The 20,060-nt window shown below is 37.9% G+C and overlaps 1 protein-coding gene across 1 annotated transcript in view; it reads left to right on the top strand.

Moving 5' to 3' along the window:
* Positions 1 to 327: 327 nt before the first annotated feature.
* The window catches only part of DTHD1 (death domain containing 1), a 61,865-nt gene continuing 42,132 nt past the window's right edge, over positions 328 to 20,060 (top strand). The window contains exons 1-5 of the mRNA XM_080671960.1: positions 328 to 607; positions 2,779 to 3,385; positions 7,714 to 8,044; positions 10,826 to 11,005; positions 12,771 to 13,015. Of these exons, the coding sequence (XP_080528086.1) occupies positions 337 to 607; positions 2,779 to 3,385; positions 7,714 to 8,044; positions 10,826 to 11,005; positions 12,771 to 13,015 (1,634 nt within the window). The 5' untranslated portion in view covers positions 328 to 336. The remainder of the gene's footprint in view (positions 608 to 2,778; positions 3,386 to 7,713; positions 8,045 to 10,825; positions 11,006 to 12,770; positions 13,016 to 20,060) is intronic.

Below are 20,060 nucleotides of genomic sequence, written 5' to 3'. Positions count from 1 at the left end.
TCTGTATTTTGTTCCCTTGAACCTTGAAGTCTATGGGCACTGAATGTGTGAAACTTACACGGAGAATGGGGTTGTGTGAGCTAGCTCCATCCCTGTGATTGATCTGTTCTGTACACAATGGCACCCAGGGTGCAGAACGCCCCTCCTTTGGTCACCTAGTAACATCACACTGGTCAACAAGAAGCTGAATAAACTATTATGTTTCGCGAAAGTGCTTGGCTAGCTGACTTGGATCACCGCCTAGATTTTAGGAGAAATAACCATTGCCAAGTTTGAATTTGCTAAACCTTTAGGCTTTGCTGGCAGGAAAGAAGCATTCCCCTCTTGAAGCATAAAATGGATACAGAAGATATGGGCTCAGGTAAATTAGGCCAAATATTGAAGCATATTTGGAGACAGAACCTGATGCTGAAGCAGGCACTCCTGGGCCATGACCATGGTGAAGGGGCCGGTGGGGCCACTTGGACAGCCACAGTGGTCTTTCTGGGTCAAGAGCTCAGTGGGGCCCTTCAGCAGCTCTTGGAGCACACAGCAGGCACACTGCGTTCCACCTGCCAGCAGCTGCGTGTCCTGCTTGACAAGGAGAATCAATGTACCTGGAGACAAGGCAAGTATTTATTTTATTCATTATTTCTGTAAGAAATATTGATTGGGTAGCCACTCTGAGAAGGGTTAAGGGGCATACAAAGAAGGTTAAGATAGAGTCTCTGTCCACAAGGGACAAACAACGTAATAGGGGGGAGTAAGACTAGACAACCCCCCAAAATGCAAAGAGGATTGAGGCCAGTTCCATTTGAAACATACAAATAAAGTGTGTTAAGGCTACAGAAGCAGGTGAGGTCCCATTTTTAGAGTGAGGATTTGGGAATGTCGCTAAATAAATGTTATATTTAAACTGAAGCCTAAGGAACAGAAACTGGGAATCTTGAAGGAGCATTTCAGGCAGCCCTTGCCAGTTTGGCTCAGAGAATAGAGCATCGGCCTGTGGACCGAGGGGTCCTGGGTTCGATTCTGGTCAAGGGCATGCACCTCTGTTGCAGGCTCCTCCTGGGCCCAGGCTCTGATCAGGGCGCAACCAATCAATGGTTCTCTCACATCAATATTTCTCTCTGTATTTCCCTCTCTCTTCCACAATCTCTCAAAAAAAAAAAAAAAAGTCAATGGAGAAATATCCTTGGGAGAGGACTAAAAAATAAATACAAATTTTAAAAAAGTACATCACTTTAAATTTAAAAAAAAAAGAAAGAAAGAGCATTCCAGGCAGAGATATTATCAGCAGGATCCAAGACTCAGAAGTAAGAAAATATAGGCTTACTTTGAGGAAGAACAAGCCGTTTTTCTACATTGGAATGTGATATTCTATTTTCAGACTTATTTGAGTTTGAACCTTCAGTTGAAAAAAATTGAAAAGGCTAGGGTTATCTGGGTTATGGAATTGGATTCCCCCTCCCCCTCTGTGTTCAGATTCCTGGGAATAGGCCCAGTTATGGATGCTGAGAAGTATAGTACAGCAGGAATGACGAATATGACCTCAGATAACAATAATTACTCTAGATTAAAAGACGGGGGAATTATAAAATCCAATGCTAAATCATATAGTGTCAAGGCAAGTGGGCAGGTCTTATCACTCAGGAATCTAGGGCCAATGATGTTAAGAAATCCAGTCTGAAGGGCAATGGTGGGCACCTGTGAAAATCTGTCCAAAGATAACTGACCCAGAGACTATCAGCTGGAACTCATAGCCAGGATTCAAATCTCTGCAGAGAACTCAATGTGCTCCTAGGCAACATATTAAGTCAAATTGTTATTCTTAGAAAATGATAAGGACTCAGCTATCAGAAAAGAAATTCAAAATAAAAACGCGGTCTCAGATACAAGACAAAAAAACAAGTTGTCAGAACTGGATCCCAAAGTTAAGTTTAGACTAGTAAAAGGATGATTTATTGATGATTCTGAAAACACAGAGCTATGGGGTCTTATATATCAGATTCCATACTTCAGAATTGAATTCTGAAGACGGGAGAGTTACTAAGACTGCAAGAAGGCATCAGGTGACCCCACTATGAGGGGAGGAGAAATGAAAAGGAGAATGGTAAGCAATGGGATCATGATGAGGGTTGAAGAGACTTGACTTTGTTTAGTGGTGTTTCAATAGCCATTGCAGCTTCCAATCAGAGAATCAGTATAATTAGAGCTATTCTTTGAAAGACTAATTTGCAAATTGCCAAGGATCACAAGCTCAGCAGGAGAAATAGTGCCAACCTAATCCAATTCTCATAACAGCAAACAAAATACTCAATATAGCATCCACACCCACAGAAATAATGTTGCTATGGTATACCTCTACCCAAGTCTCATCTAGAGTGTTTGCTGAATTTTAGGCAAATAATTATAAATGGATAATTGATATAGTACATTCAAAAGAGAAAGAATAAGTCTCAAAATTTACCTAATAAGGCATAGCTGACTTCAATTGAACAGTCTATGGGGAGGCTGGAATATATGTCCTTCAATATTCAAAGAATTTTCACAACAAAAAGGATTTGATTTACTACTAGATTAAAAGCAATTTGTCCCCATTCCTAGATGTGTTAAGAGAATGACAGTTGTACAAATGACTTCTCCCTCAGGAGGGAGATTGGCTTAATGCCCAGTATGGGCCTTTGTAGGGTTTCTAAGGTTATCTTGCCATAACTCATTACATGTCAGTGGAGAAACATAATTTGGTTTCGTTTTGCATTTCTTTTTATGTGTTTCTCTGTGTGTATGTGTGCGTAGAAATCATTACTTTCATAGACTGCCTCATGAAAATAAATGAATATTTGGGGAGCACTGCTACACTTCTAAAGGAAGAAGAAAAGCAGATGTGTAATTTATGCGGCATGTGTGATGAATGTACTCCACTGCAGACAATGCCTGCCATTCAGGATATCAAAGCAACAGACATTGCTGCAAGAGGGGAACAAAATGTCATAGAAACAGCTACTCTTTCTCCCACAAATGGGGAGGAAAGTCATGACATGCACCAGGACAGATTAAAGAAAAATAAAACACACATGAGTTTGGAATCAGTGGAGAAAGAAAACAATACATCAATGAACGGAGATGTCACAGGGCAAGAAGAGGCACAGAACGAAATGTTCCCAGATAATGCAGAAAATGAAGATGATAAACAAATAGCACACGTGACTGCTGAAAACACGAATGGCAACAGGGATGAGACACATAACATCACCCAGACAACAGAAAGAGACATTCAAGAGAGCTCAGAAAACCAAAGAGAAGAGACTCCCACATCATGCGATACGGCCAATAAATGTGCAAATAGCCTTCTTCTCAATGATTCAAAGAGTCTAAAGCAAAAAGATAACATAATGGAAAAGGAGTAAGTAAATGTAATCAATGTGAGAGATTCTTATATATGCCTATTCATATGTATTTCTGTGGTTAGCGGTCATAGCATTTATACATAAATAAAATTTTATATTTATATTTAATATCTCCAAAAGATATTGTAAATCAGTAATTCAGTTTAAATTACTTCTATAAAAATTTGTATGGCTACTATTACTAATATTGCTTGTTTCTGATGGCTTTAGGAGACAAACATAATACTTTTTAAAGGAGGAAGAAATTGATGATATGAGAAAGTAGTTAAACTGTATCAATATCCAGAATAGAGACACGTTATAATCACTGTTTTTTCAATTATAATATGAAAACATTAGGGGCTGCAAAGTGTTCAAAATTTAGGAGAGAATTTCCCAACGTCAGGTTTATTTTATTTACATTCCTCAGTAAATTCTCAGGTTTATTTTATTTATAAATAATCATGAATTCCTGTCAGCAGAGCTCCAAGGGATCCTGGAAGGGCTATGGGAGGTTCTTAAAACTGAATGCATATTTTCATACCAATTAAGTCCTTGGTCCAGAGCTTCCATAACATTCTCAAAGAAACTGTGACTTCAAAAAGTGTGTAAGACTGATCTTTTTTTGTGTGTGTGAATTATCTCCCCGACACAAGTTAGGTAATTATCCCTATTTGTTCAAATAAACTACTTACAAGCTATATTTTTTTCCAGCAAAAATAACACCCTTAGAAGGCAATGTGGAATAGTGAAAATAAAAATAAAATAAAATAAGTATAATTGGCTTCTGAGTCAGATAGACTTACATTTTATCTCCTGTTTTTTTACAAACTAGTTCTATGACCCTGGGCAACTTGCTTCATTCCTGAGCCCTCTTTGTAGGAAATTGTATCTATTTTCTGGGATTACTCAATTAGGTCAAATGAGAAAATCATGTGAAGGTCCTAGCCCCATGTTACTTTGCAGGAGTTCATGCTAAGCTAAATGTTAGTGTGTTCATTTATTTCACCCCAACAAGCCTCACGTTCTCCCCGACACGACCAACCTTCTCTTGTCCCCTCGCTGCCACCAGGTGTTATGCTCTTTCAGATGCAAGGTACCATTTCAGGACAACACCACAAATGAGTCTGTGATCACAGGCAAGTCATTCTTGCTCACTTTGACTTTAGTCATCTCATTTATAAAATGAAGAGGTTGAGCTAGTTTTGCTGTGAGGACGCTATAGGTCTGAAAAATCTAATAAATTCTATAGGTGTCCCAGAAGTACATTCAGTGCATGAAAGACCCCCATGGTTCGAAAGAATTAGCGCCCCTGCAAAACAACTGTTGAAGTAGTCAAAAAGTGGCTGCCCATTTCACTTGAGAAAAACATTAACACTTCAGGATCCTCACATTCAGAAATGACTCAAAGCATCCGCTAATGAGTCATTGCTGAATTACTCCCTCTCACTCCTTTAGGTGTTTTCTAGTGGCTGGTTTCCTCTTCGCAGCCTACAAACCAGTTGTGCTTGGCTTGCATATTTAAGAAGATGACTACTCATTGCGATCTCTCAGGCTACAAGGCCCTCTTGACACATAAAAGATGAGTGTTATAAAAAAAAAAACAAACACCTACCACAGAATCTGAATAGTCCTCTCTGAATAGTTTCTTTTGGGGGGAATAAAAAAAGTCTATCTTTTCTACTGTAGTTGTCCTTGTATGTACAGACTGAAAGGGAAACAAACTGGAATAAACCCATGTGATTATTTTCGAGAGACCTTGCCTCTTTGACTAGAGTTAGGGTAAATGAACAAATTTACAGGTCGCCTCACCTTACTTCTTCTGGGGCACAAAAGAGTCATTCTTGAAGTCATTCTTCTTGAAGTCATTCTTGAAGGCTGGGTCATTGAATCCTCTACTAGACAACGTTTCTCATTTTCTGAATTACCATAATCACCATCATCAGAGAATACTTCTACATACCAATGGGCTGGGTAATTTTCTACTTCTTCTAGCTTTATGGGTTCAGAATTATAAATACAAATAAATAACCTTCTCTGCAATTTCAACATATATTTCTAGATGTCTATGTTCAAGTACACTATAAAATTTAAGTTACTAAGAACTGAAAAATAGTTAAGACATGGTAATTCTAAAACTGATTATTTTTAATTAAATTTCTTGAGGTGACATTGGTCAGCATGAGCATGTAGGTTTCAGGTTGTGGGTTTCTCTTAAAACTGATTATTAATGTTATATTTTATGTATCTCCTCTAATTTCTCTAAAAATATTTCAATTTTATTTCATTTAATCTTCACACTATTGTGAATTAGATATTAGTTTCAGTATGTAAGGCATAAAAATCTCAGGACTTTAGAATGATTTGAGAAAATATGATATTAAATTAGAAAGTTTGAGCTTTTGTGTTCAAGATGAATGGATTAAATTACTGATTCTACAGCTTACCATCAGTGTAATCTTCAGGAAGTTAAAAATTTTAGACCTCACTTTCCTTATCTGTAAAACTAGAGGCCTGGTGCATGGATTTGTTTATGGGTGGGGTCACTCTGCCTGGCCAGCTATTGGGCTAGTTGGGCCGATGGGGACCAGTCAGGCAGGGGGAGGGACTGTGGGAGGTTGGCTGGCTGCAGGAAGTTGGCTGTGGTAGCGCACTGACCACCAGGGAGCAGCTCCTGCATTGAGCATCTGCCGCCTGGTGGTCAGTGCATGTCATAGCTACTGGCCAGTTGTCCAGTTGTAAGGGTCACTTAGGCTTTTATATATATACTAGAGACCCGGTGCATGAAATTCATGCACTGTGTGTGGGGGTGCCCCTCAGCCCACCCTGCACCCTCTCCAATCTGGGACCCCTCGAGGGATGTCTGACTGCGGAAGTCGGACATCCCTCTCACAATCCAGGACTGCTGGCTCTTAACCGCTTGCCTGCCTGTCTGCCTGATTGCCCCTAAATGCTTCTGCCTACCAGCCTGATCACCCCCTAACCACTCCCCTGCCAGCCTGATTGACACCTAACTGCTCCCCTGCCAGCCCAATTGCTCCCAACTTCCCTCCCTTGCTGGCCTGGTCTCCCCCAACTGTCCTCCCCTGCAGGCCTTGTCCCCCCAACTGCCCTCCTCTGTTGGCCTGGTCACCCCTAACTGCCCTCCCTTGCTGGCCTGATCACCCACAACTGCCCTCCCCTGCTGGCCATCTTGTGGCAGCCATCTTTTGACCACATGGGGGTGGCCATCTTGTGTGAGGGAATGGCGGTCAATTTGCATATTAACTCTTTATTATATAGGATAGAGGGTGATGATATGTTTACCTGACCTCATAGTGTGAGGATTAAATGAAATAATGTATAGCCTAATACCTAGCCCATAGGAAAAGCTAGAATATTAGCAATTTTAATACTAATTATTGATGTTTAAGGTTAAACATATAGCAAGTGACTGATCTCAAATTTGAATTTGAGGCTATAAGACTCTAAAATCTTTGGCAAAGGTGATGGTATAAAATTAAGAGTAACACACATAGTTAAAATAAACTTTCTGTCAAAATATGCTTTTGGATTGATTCTTTGAGGATTTTAAATATTCGGTTTCTGTTTCTAATTACCTTGATTAGTCATAATTTCACAGTACTTTTGGACCTCTCTCAGTTTTTCCAAAAAATGGAATTAACATCATAATTTGATTTAATGTGTTTAGACAATTCCAATACCACATATACATTTACTCCCCTCATAACTTAAGAAACTTCTCAGGTGTTAGTATTTGGTTTATCAAGAAGCTTCAGCAATCTTCAGATTCATATTGTGACGTGAACAAAACTGAGGGATGAATCAATCACTTAAATAATAATGCCAATGAAAATAGTAACAATAATAATAAATAACATATGTAATACTATGTTCTAAGTACAGACTAAAAATACTTTTATTGATTTTTAGAGAGAGAGGAAGGGAGAGGGGGAGAGAGAAAGAAACATCTATGTGAGAGCGAAAATTCGATCTACTGCCTCCAACACATCCCCCTACTGGGAATCCAAAGGGCAACCTTTCAGTACTTGGGATGGTGCCCAACCAACTGAGCCACACTGGCCAGCGCTAGGCACAACTTTTTCATTACTTAACATATAGTAGTTCATTTAATCTTCAAAGCCTTCCTATGAAGTCAGTTATTATTGAGGAAACTGAGGCACAGAGAGGTTCAGTATATTGCCCAAGGTCACAGCATCAGTAAGTCAGAGAACCGGGTTCACAAAAAGAAAATGTGACCCTAGAGCTCAGGCTCTTCTATATGTACCCATACAATTCATAAATCAAATATTTCTGAAAACTATGTCCTTTCTCACCCCTGCAGGTATCTTGATGTGCTGAGTGATGAGAGGGGCCCTCAAGTGTCTTGTTACATCACAGCGCCTTCATACCTTCTACAACATCTAGAATGCCGAATAATTAACAGCATGAGTTCTTTAATAGTGAGTGATAATGAAGAGTTGGTCAGCAATGTCATCACTATTGAGTGCTCAGATATGGAAATAAGGATTCCATTTCCAATATGCATTGCAATTCCCTTTACTGCACGTTACAGGGGGAATTACAAAGACATCCTAGTGAAAATGTCTGACATAAACCTTCAGTCCAGTTACCTAACCCCAAGTTCCCTGGAAGGAATAAGAGGAAGTTACAAGGTTGGTAAATCATTGGCTACATCTACACTTGCTGTTTGGTTCCTCCTCTAAATATTGCTTACACTACCAGATTGTGGAATAGATATAATTACTCATTAGTAGCAAATGAAAGGGCTCATAGATTTTTTCTAGTGCATTCACTCTTTTTTTTGCCACAAAGATCAGAAAGAACGGAAATTACACATGCTGGGAGTTAAAAATTATAATTTTTCCATGGTACACTTTACTGTATAATTCTGAGGATCTCTAAGGTCACGAAGATCAAAGAACAGAAATTACTGGCCAAATAGAGGGATGGAGAACTTGGGTCTAGGACACAGCAAATGTTTTTACGCAGTTAACAAAACCAACACCATGGCTTAATTAACTTCATGTCTTTGTTAGACTAGCTTTAGACTAACATTTTTTAAAAAAATATATTTTTACTGATTTCAGAGAGGAAGGGAAAGGGAGAGAGAGAGAGAAACATCAATGATGAGAGAGAATCATTGATCCGCTGCCTCCTACATGCCCCACACTGGGAATCAAGCCTGCAACCTGGGCATGTGCCCCTACCAGGAATCAAACAGTGACCTCCTGGTTCATAGGACGACATTCAACCACTTAGCCATGCCAGCCGGGCTTTAGACTAACATTTTCACTGTGATGGATCTCTGCAAAATTTAAGAATGTTCCCAGCTGATAGTAGCTTTATTATCACTCATGGGTTGGAAAATATGTTAAAATGAACAACTGTGCGTGTGTGTGTATGCTTTAAAATAGTTATTAAGTCTATAAATCATATTTAGTTCATACATGAAAGACAGTATATGTGGTTGTTAGGATGTGGATTGTGAAGGATTCAAATGTGGTTCATATACTTTCTTGCTATGTGAACTTTGGTAAATTATGTAACCTTGCTATGACTCAACTTCTTCATCTGAAAAATGAACAAATAATAGCATCTACCTGATAGGGTCATAAGGACAAAATGAAAAGCTATTGTACACTTAAAAAGATAAAAGGAAGCCTAAAAACACATGTTAGCAGTTAAAAATGATCATTTTTTCCTCATGGTACACTTTACTGTCTAATTCTGAGGACCCCTATGGTCACACATCCAGATGTTTTGAAGAAAGAATATACACAATTACTAAACTTTGCATAGATTTGATGGGAACAAAAATTTAAGGTACTTCTGTGGGCTAGTGAACTTACTTTGAAACAATTTAAATATTTGTCTTTTTTCGCTTTATGTAAATTGTCATTATTTGAAGAGGAGGGCAGGGCATAAATGTGAAAACATTCCATGTATACAAGAAATTCTTTCGAACACATCTCTACTTTTTCTGGTTTGGTCTTTTCTGATTTACAAATAAGGTTATACAGTTAAATATGAGAGCTAAGCCTGTTCTCATTATTTACTCCAATTCATGCAACTAATACATGATATATTTAGTCTAGGAAGCATGTAAGTATAGCAGCTCTTGATTGGGGCTTTTTAATCTTGGCCATTCTGCCTGACATAGAAACAAAAAGTGCTCAGGTACAGATGCTTTTCACAAAGTGGGTACACAAGATGTTTAGCAAGAATAATGAGAGAGAGAGAGAGAGAGAGAGAGAGAGAGAGAGAGAGAGAGAGAGGGAGAGGTGGGGAACACCATTGTCTACTAGGAAAAAAATAAAAGCATATACTTTTCTCTTTAGAATATTCTAATAGTAGTTATCTCTATTTTTAGCTCAAGACAATTTAAACTCTGGATTCCTTCCAAATGTTTACGTGGCTCATACGACATTTAAGAATTCTAATTCTGGAGTCAGACGAACTGCCATCAGAGCTCTCTTCATGACACTCCCCTGATTAACAACCTTTCCTGTTTCCCAGCATCTGCCAGATGTGCCTGAGATACAGGCCAACCACCACTGGTTCCCAGAACACGTTCTTACCTTTCACCATTTTCCCTCCAGCCAATTAGGGACATTCACCATGCCCTGAATTTTCCCAGCGACGGAGTCATGCAGTGATATTGTGAAATATTTTCCTTAGTCAGTTTTCAAATGATAGATTAGTTTGCATTGTGATTGTCCCTGAAATGTTTGTGTGTCTGCGTGATTATCCGCTCATACCAGGCGGAGCCCGGCTAGTGCTCAGGAAAGCATGAATAGATCAAATTGCTTCTGTCTTCCTTCTCATTCTAAGCGCTGGAGATTATATGAGTAGATAATTCTGTTTTAATTTATGTACAGCTCCTTTTATGTGATAAAAAAGGCTTGAAATTTAAATATCACTATATAAAAATGAAACACAAATGTCTCTTTGTAGTCAACTGCTCCTACTGCATGGAGGACAGAAGTAGAGAAATGACTTCACTAAGAGATTGTGAGTTGTCAGAAGGAAGAATCTGCTGACAGTACAGGTTCTATAATGTGTACGGAAACTACCCAATGAAATTTCAGTCCTAAAGCAGGGTTGAATCTTCTGGATAAAGGCCAATATTTAAAGTTTATTCTGGTAAACTTAAGGAGGATGGGATTCCAGAAGTAATTAATATTTGTTAAAAATACTGAATGTGATTGCTCATTGTACATATAATTTTTCTCTTTGACATTTATTTTAAATTAAAAAATAAACTGACATCTTCTCTTTTCTGTTATATAGCTCAAAATTGAGAAATTCCTGGTTACCTATGTTCAGTTGTGGGGGATTACAGGGACAGCATGCAGATTTTTTTCACAGCCACAGAGCATGTAAGAACAGTGCTGTGCTAATGTCCTTGTCTTAATATCTTCCAATTCACACAGGGGACCTGTGCTGAAGTGAAAGTTTATAAGTTGGGTATCTTTTCTGTCATGTCCTGTTTAAAGAAAGAGTCCTTCACAGTAACAAAGAAAGGCCTCACTCTCAAGCCAAGCATGGATTCGCGGATATCCCTGCATTACCCTCCAGGAGTTTTCGGCTCACCCGTCCTTGTGCAATTAAAGGTAAATATTAATAACTGGTGATTTCCTTCTTATAGATTGTGTGAGTCATCAAACATGGTCCTAAAAGATGAAGATCAAAATATGTAATAGCACAGTAAATGAATTCTTCTCTGATACTTTTATTAATAAAGTGATGATTTTAGTATTTTTAGTAATAAAGTGATGATTTGGAACATACTGAATCTCACTGCAAAATGAATCTCTACTTTATCACTTTATTTGAAATATTTTTTTCTAGCTAGTTTTTGTATTGTTTTGTTTATGAACAAAAATATATGTTGAGTATGACAGAATTGATGCCAGGCACTGGACATTCATATGATTCAAGATTTCCACCTGAGAAGCTAGTCCATTAAAATATTTATAATTTTGAAAGTCTGGTTATATGTAATTATAAAACAGTCATTCTTGGGAAGAAATTTTTAAAGAATTCAATATATACAAAGGTGAGCAATGATATATCAATGTACATTTTAGAAGATATATTTCCTCAGTTTTCCCTGTACTTCTGGCCTCAACTTTTTCCAGGTGCTTCTATTTCTCCCAGTTGTTACCATAAAAGGAAAACAAAGAAGAAAAGTTTTAAATAAAAGCTATTACGAATAATTAATTTTTATAAATATTTTTCATAAGCTTTGAAATTTTGGAATTATGTTAGCTATTTTTATTATTAGCTAAAGCAGTGTTTTCTTATGTGAGAGAAAACACTTCAGTAAATATAGTCTTGTTTTTCTAGTTCCTAAGGATCACTTGATGTAACAATAGTTTTAATTAGAAATTACATAAAATGCCTATTTTGTTTTCTAGGTCATTTTGTTGCCTACAATTAAGAGTGTTTCTCAGTTCTTTATAAAAAAGAACAGGGAACCTAGATTTCACAAAGACTTTGTAAAAAGGGACTAACTGTTGTGCTTTTTTATAAATTAATGCAGTATTGATTCAGCCAGCAATATATAGAGAAATATATTAAAACTACATTTCTTCCAAGTTTCAGAAAACTGGTTTATAAATATGCTGATACTTTACATCTTTTGCTAATTAAATATATGAATATATATGTACACAGGGTGTCCCCCAAAATGTATACACACTTTGAATGATTATAAAGTGCTTATTAACATACTAGAGGCCCAGTGCATGAATTTATGCATGGGTGGGGTCCTACTGGCCCACCCCGATCGGGGCTGATCAGGCCAGGCCAGCCAGGGGTAGGGGCCGTGGGCCGGCCAGCCCCACCCCAGATTGGGGTGGGGGGCAATTAGGGGTGGGGCTAGAGGGGGGAGGGACTGAGGGCGGTTGGCCAGCTGGCACTGCCCCCTGGTCGAACTCCTGGTCAAGGGGACAATTTGCATATTAGCCTTTATTATATAGGATAGTTCATTTTCAAAATTTAAAAGAATTTATAGAAATGAATAATTATTTTTGTTAGTGCCTGTTTTCAACTGATGACCATTCTGGTCGAGGCACTGATGATAAAGTGAAGCAATGGAATCACAAACATCAGGAATCACTTCATTTGGTATTTGTGTGCCCTCAATTTGTGGACTTTTGCTGGTTTTGTACCGTAAACTTTATCTTTTATGTATCCCCATAAAAAAAGTCTAAAGGCACTTTAGGATAAATTTTCTTTGTCCAAAGCTTAGTCTGGCTTCACCCATTATTTCAAATCAGTTAAACCTGAAATGGAGTGAAAATTGAATTATCAGTTGTTAAACTGTGTATACATTTTTTGGGAGACAAACTATATATATTTTTGTTTGTTTAGATCCAACCAGTTGACCCATCTCTGGTGGCATATTTAAAAACACAGCAAGATACTTCCTACTCGGTACTATCCACCAGCCCTCTGATTCATGTGCAGCACCCATCCACACATCCTTTCCAGAAGCCAGTCACTGTATGCCTACCTTGTTCTTCACACCCTGATAAAAAAAATTTGGGGTCTGAGGTAGATCATAATAGAAGAGCCACTACCACAACGAAAAGGATGGTACCTTTATACTTCAACCGGTGAGTTAGATCCTCATATCTCTAACTGACTTGATGATAAACAAAGAAACATAAATGCTTGAAAAATGTAATCAAATGTCTTATATTTAAATATCAGCATTAAAATAGTATGATATTTTTAATATATAATAATAAAAGTATAATATGCTATAAGACCAGACAGCCAAATGACCTTCCAGACATCATTCCGGGTTTCCTTCTGGACGAAGCCATGGCAGTGGGGGCCGAGGCAGAGGTGGTTAGGGGCAATCAGGCAGGCAGGCAGGAGAGTGGTTAGGGGCGATGAGGCAGGCAGGTGAGCAGTTAGGAGCCACCAGTCCCGGATTGTGAGAGGGATGTCTGATTGCCAGTTTAGAACCGATCAGATCAGGCCTAAACCAGCAGTTGGACATCCCCCGAGGGGTCTTGGATTGTGAGAGGGTGCAAGCCAGGCTGAGGTACCCTCCACTCTCCATGCACGAATTTCATACACCTCTAGTATAGAAATAAAATGTGGATCCATAAAGGGTAATGATTTTATGCTGTAATGGCCCAAAAGTATTCTATACAATACAAAACAGGCAAAATTAGTCCTGGCTTTCAGAGAATTTGATATAGTTAATTACAAAGATGTGGTATGGTGATTTTAATTTCTGTATTTAAGAGTATTCTGTTAATATAGGAAAAAGATTAACTTGACCTTTTTCAACAAATTAAATTTGAGTCTATATTTACCATATAGGTGGCTTCCTTCCTCTCCTGATGTTTATAAATGAAACAAAATCCCCACCAATAAGACAAATATATACTATTGAGCTACCAGCCAGAAATGAAATTGCAAATGACATGCTAACACTGAATAGGGTATGCTGAATAACAGTAATCCTGATCTAAATTCCTGTCTTTCCTTTAATACTTATTTTTTTTCCTAATGAAAAAAGGTAGAAGGGAATGTTTCTATTATCTAGTTCTAAAAAAGAATTTTTTAAAAAAACAAGAGACACAATTTCAGACATTTAATAGAAACCACTACTATTAATTGAGAAACTAGTATGTGCCAGGTCCCTTATCTCCTCACCATCTCATCTTCAGTTTATTAGTGAGAAGACCGAGATTAAGCACTTGTACAAACTAGCTATGCCTATGAAGTAGTGCAACCTGGTGTGGGCCTAGATTGCTCTACTTGTAGTCATGACTCCATGTAGCCATTATTTATTTAGTTTAAAGATGTAAGGCTAGAAATGGAGAAATGGGTCATTTGTTCTTTCCACTGTGTTGGCAATAGTGGAATGTTGGGTTTTGGCTGGGAGAATAAATCAAACTTTCCCTAGTGCTAGATATGCGAGAGAGAGCATAGATGTATAGGCACAATCTGGTTATACATATTTTTATTACTTGGGATATATATGTGTATAAGCTTCATTTGCCAGAAATATGTATAACACATATACTATATCCCAGTGGCAACTTAGTTAACCCATGTACCTATATGTCATAGTAAAGTAGGATTTTAAGCAGATCTATCCAGAAACTTCTATTTTAAAATGTATCAGTCTAATAGATTGACATTCCCTTTTAAATATTCCCTAAAATACATATATAACATATATACATATATATTTATCTATTTCAAATACAAATCTTGTCCATAGAAATTGATTCTGACTAGTAATTTATTGCTAGGGTATTTATACCATCTGTAGAGTACACAGCAAAGGATTAATAAAAATAATTTGTGACCGACATGTACTTTACATTATAAAACAAAGCAATACCATTTGCCAGAAAGATGACAGAAGTAATAGTTTGCTTGCCCCCTATTATCTGATTCCATAGTCTATACATACCAATGAAAATATACATTTATCTCTGTAATACACATATAATTTTTGGAAGTGATTAGATCAATGTTACTTTGCCCGTCCTTGGTTATATTTCCACTTCCCTCGGAAACAATAGAACAGAATGTAGAGAGAAATTGGAGGCAGCCTGTTGCATTGTCAAAAATGAAATTCCCACAAGCACACGGATAAAGATAGAGGCAATAAGAGCCCTAACAGAAATGCATGCTGAGGGTGGCACATTTCATACACTCAGTTGATTCAAAGCAGTGGAAATCCAGTTAGCACAGGTAACAGGAGGCTACACATTGGTCCAGAAAAATTATACTCAGTAAAAATGACTAAACACTGAAACTTGGGTTAAAAATTATGCACATGGATCTGCCATCCGAATCTAAGAGATTCAAATGGCTATTGAATTGAAAGTGAGTAGACAAATATTCATCCAAAGATAAAAAAAACAAAATCCTACTTGGTTTCTTAAGAGAAAAAACAAACAAACCAATCAATACCAAGATTTTAAAAGAAGAAACAAACAAACAAAAACAGAAACGAAGAAAAAGCATCATCCTGGCTTTCACATAGCGAGAATTACAGTTACCTGAAGAATATCAGAGAATTCTATTTTGTAAGTTTAGTAGTATCCAGGAAGCAAAATTTCCAAGAAACAGACAATCGGAATAGACCAGGAGAAGATGAAAGGACAACAGGATGAAATATAAGATAATATTGAATGTAAACTGTAATTAAAAGTAAAATAAAAAAGAAAAAACAACAGGCTGAGATACAAAGATGATAAACTGAGATGAAAAGGGACAAAGGTATGATAAGAAACCATTTGAAGTGATGTAACCTAATAATTAAAGGTACAATCCAAGAAGATATCCAAGCAGCCACAAAAGGATTAATCAAAGGCAGAGTGAAACTTAGTTTTCTGATGCTGATTAAAACCTTGAGTTAGAAAGTACTGAATGATTACTAGGCAAAATTTATGAAAAAGAAAAGACATAACATGAAAAACAGAAATGTCTGTTTAAATAAAATATAATTCTATATAATGAAAGAAGGAATAAAATCAGTGTAGCCTCGGTCTCATTCTTTGTCACACTAAATACCAAGGGGAAAAAATGGACTAAAACTTTCAAAATTTTGAAGGGAAGATGTTGTGGAATCAGGGTTATCACCAACAAAGAAGTTTTTCCCTTTTTTAAAATATAAGGGCTCACAAAAATGTACTACTCGCATATTCTTAACAAAATAAATAGTTAAAATTAATTAACTGACTTGATAAAATAAAATGTAAGAGATTTAAAAAAAAAAATCTGGTATTGCCCTAACTGGTTTGGCTCAGTGGATAGAGCGTCGGCCTGCGGACTGAAGGGTCCCAGGTTCGATTCTGGTCAAGGGCATGTACCTTGGTTACAGGCACATCCCCAGTAGGGGGTGTGCAGGAGGCAGCTGACTGATGTTTCTCTCTCATCAATGTTTCTAACTCTCTATCCCTCTCCCTTCCTCTCTGTAAAAAAATCAATAAAATATATTTAAAAAGGTAAAAAAATCTGGTATTGAATATAAATATAAAAGCAAAAGAAAAAAATTATTATAGTAAAGAGATAACAAAGAAAAAAAGAAAGTAGCACAGTGACATTAAAGAGAAAAGTTGATGTAAATAAAATCAGCAATTATATTAAGTAAATATAAATGTGTTAAATATAATATCTTAATCTTAATCTTTAATATTTTATATGTTGCATTTGGGGTAATTTGTGTAGATTGATCATATATATTACCAATTTTCTCAACAGTTGTTTAAACTGTTCATTTTAATCATTATAATTCTCATTTAAAAAGATGGTTGCTAAATTTAAAAGATCTTTTTTTTTTTCAAGCTCCTCTTTTTTTAAAATTATGCTTTCTATGTATTCCTTTAAAACTTTAGTCATTGTAAAGATATTCATTTTATGATCTCAGATTATTCTATCACCTACTAGCATAATGATTACTGTAATATCTATTAGCATGCTATAATCCAGTACATTGTCTCTCATACTAATTGCATTCTCTTACCCTTAGAAATTCCCTTCCAAATATTGGTTACTAGGGGCCCAGTGCACAAATTTGTACACATTGAAAGGAACTGTGGGCCGCGGGGCCGCTGTGGGCACAGGGGCGGGTCTTGGCCCATCCTCCACGCCTTGCCTGGCCCCTCCTGCCATGGCCCCATTCCCCTGTCTGCCAGCAGCCCCGCTCCTGCCACCGCCGCTCCCATGTGCTGGTGGCGCTGGCCCTGCTTGCACCGCTGAAGGCACAGAGCGATTGGGGCTGGCACCAGCAGCAGCTGCGAGTGGGGCTGGCGCCGGCAATGGGTGCGAGCAGAGGCTCTGGTGCTGGCAGCAGGTGTGAGTGCCTGGCCGGACCGCGGCATATGGGAGCAAAGAATTTTCGGTAACCACCAGAGGCTTGCCCCAGTGACAGCAACAGGCGCCCCACCTTGATCTGGTGCCCCTGCTCACCTGTTCCACCATCCTGCCGCAGCCAACACCCACCATGTTCCACACTGCCACCTGCTGCCGATGCCCACCATGTTCCACGCGTGCCCCCTGGTGGTCAGTGCATGTCATAGTGACCAGTTGTTCAGTTGTTCCACTGTTCGGTCTATTTGCATATTAGGGTTTTATATATACAGTAGGTCCTTGGGTTACATCGGAGATCCTATGGTGCGAAGTAACGCGTTTTTCACCATAAGTCGGAACCCACCTACATAAACACCTATGTCACTCACATGGAGCACATACACAGCAGTAATGAAGTGAAACAGTAAAAAAAAATTAAAAGAAAGATAACAATTCCTGACATTTACTTGTGGTAAATAAATAATAAAAAACATAAATCACATACATACATACGTCAAAATGATGGAAATTATTTTTTAATAAATAAATGGGAGATGGCATTGTAACCACAAAACGATGTACGTCATGTCCAACGTAACCTGAGGACTGCCTGTATAGATAATTTTTAATCAGATCAAATTTTCTTCATTTCCCGTCCATGGGGAGCAGTCTTTATGTGCTTCTTTGTTGCTTTCTTGCACCAATGTTCAAAGAAGTTTAGGTTGTTTTTGTTGTTTCTCATTTCATGGACAATGCTGCCCTTTTGGGATTCCAATTTTATGACTTAGTTCCAGCTAACAGCTGGAGGCTGTATCTAATGTGTCTCAATATATGTTAAGCATCAGCCCCCACACACCTGGTTGGTGGGGAGGGGGAGGCTCACCAGGGTGAAAATATCAATAGAATCAGTTTCTTATGTTCCCTGGGGAGATAAGAACATTCTAGCATTTTTAGATTCTTTTTTACTTGTTTTCATATCTAGGATATTCCCCCCCACCAAGATTTCCATTTCCTCCAGAGGGACTGATTGCACCTCTGTGTCAGCCCCATTCTTTATGCATATCCTATATCTCACTGTACTATCAAGTTCTTTTTTTCATTTATCATCAGTCAGCAAAAATATAACTTAGTACGTACTCAAAAAATGTTAAGTGAAACAAAATTAATGAACAAATTTTTGGAAATGTAAATTATATAATTAATTTCTCTGTACTATTTTTTAAAAGCAATACATTTTTAAAATATATATATTTTTATTGGTTTCAGAGAGGAAGGGAGAGAGAGATAGAAACATCAATGATGAGAGAGAGAATCATTGATTGATTGCCTCCTACATGCCCCACACTGGCCATGGGCATATGCCCTTACCAGGAATTGAACCATGACCTCCTGGTTCATAGGTTGATGCTCAACCATTGAGCCATGACAGCCAGGCTAATTTCTCTGTACTGTTGACAATGCTAAATTGACATAATTATTGTCAGTGCTAGATATGGTAGATGCATTTTTCTCCATCTAGTGGAGCATAAAATAATCAAATGAGAATCTATATCACTGTTTATCTAACATGCATTCCTCAAAGGGTGAAAGCCAGTTGAACATTTTCTATGGAAACAGAAACAAAGTGAAGAAATCCATGCCTCATAACTTAAAAAGATAAAAACTGGTTGAGGCCAAAACAGTCTGACTATGAAAATTAAAGGTCTTTATTGCTTTACATTCCTGCATGTCTGAATGATTTCTGGGGAAAAGATGAAAGTCATTTCATTGTGAGCCAGAAAAGATTTATTGACAGTAATGAAAGGGGAAATTTATTAAATAGAAACATTCCACACTATCCAAGAAATATTAAAGAGTTACAAGGGAAGAGTAGCTCATAAAAAAAAAAAAAAGGTCATTTCTATATAATGCTATTGGATTCAAGATTATCTTATTCAAATGTAATATGTAAATCATACACAAAAATATTTGTAAAATATATGTCAAATCATCCTAATATATATAAAAAGCCAGGGCCCTCATGACCAGACGGGACAACTGAACCGTAACAACCACACAGCAATTGCATGGCGTGAACAGGCAGGCAGGGGGGTTAGTGAGGGATGACGAAAGGACTGACTAGCAGGCTGTGTGGGGTGACCAGGTTGGTGAGGGGGGCAGTTAGGGGTGACCAGGCCAGCAGGGGGGGGGGGCAGTTGGGGGCAATCAGGTAGGCAGGCAGGTGAGTGGTTAGGAGCCAGCGGTCCCGGGTTGTGAGAGGGATGTCTGACTGCCAGTTTAGACTCGATCCCCAGGATTGCACTTAAACCCACAGTCGGACATCCCCTGAGAGGTCCCAGATTGGAGAGGATGCAGGCTAGGCTGAGGGGACCCCCACCCCCCAAAGCACAAATTTCGTGCACCGGGCCTCTAGTGTAATAATAAAATGGACAAACTGGTAAAGCTACCACATAACTAAAGAAATTAGATATTACCCATACAATTGTGTCTCCTTACTTGCCGCTCTCCTATTTCATCCTCAGCCTTGCTACATAATTGCTCCTCATTCATACCAAAGTTAAACACATTTGAAAATCTGTAATCATTCTTTTGCTTATATTTATGTTAGTTTTATCACATATTTTTATTCATCTCTATACAGTGTCTTATTTGGCTTTGTCTATGCTTGATAAAAGTAAAAATGGTATCCTACTGTGCATAGTCTCATGGTCTTGCTTTCTCATTTAGAGTTGTGTACATTCATTTTCACATCTTTATAAAATTCTATTGAATAACTGCTATTTTATTTATCTACTTTCCTACTGAGGGACATTTAGGTTCTTTCAATTATCA

The sequence above is a fragment of the Plecotus auritus genome, assembly GCF_963455305.1.
Source record: "Plecotus auritus genome assembly, chromosome: 1".
Classification (NCBI taxonomy): domain Eukaryota; kingdom Metazoa; phylum Chordata; class Mammalia; order Chiroptera; family Vespertilionidae; genus Plecotus; species Plecotus auritus.
The sequence above is the reverse complement of the archived record's forward strand: the minus strand, read 5'-3'. Positions and strand labels throughout refer to the sequence as shown.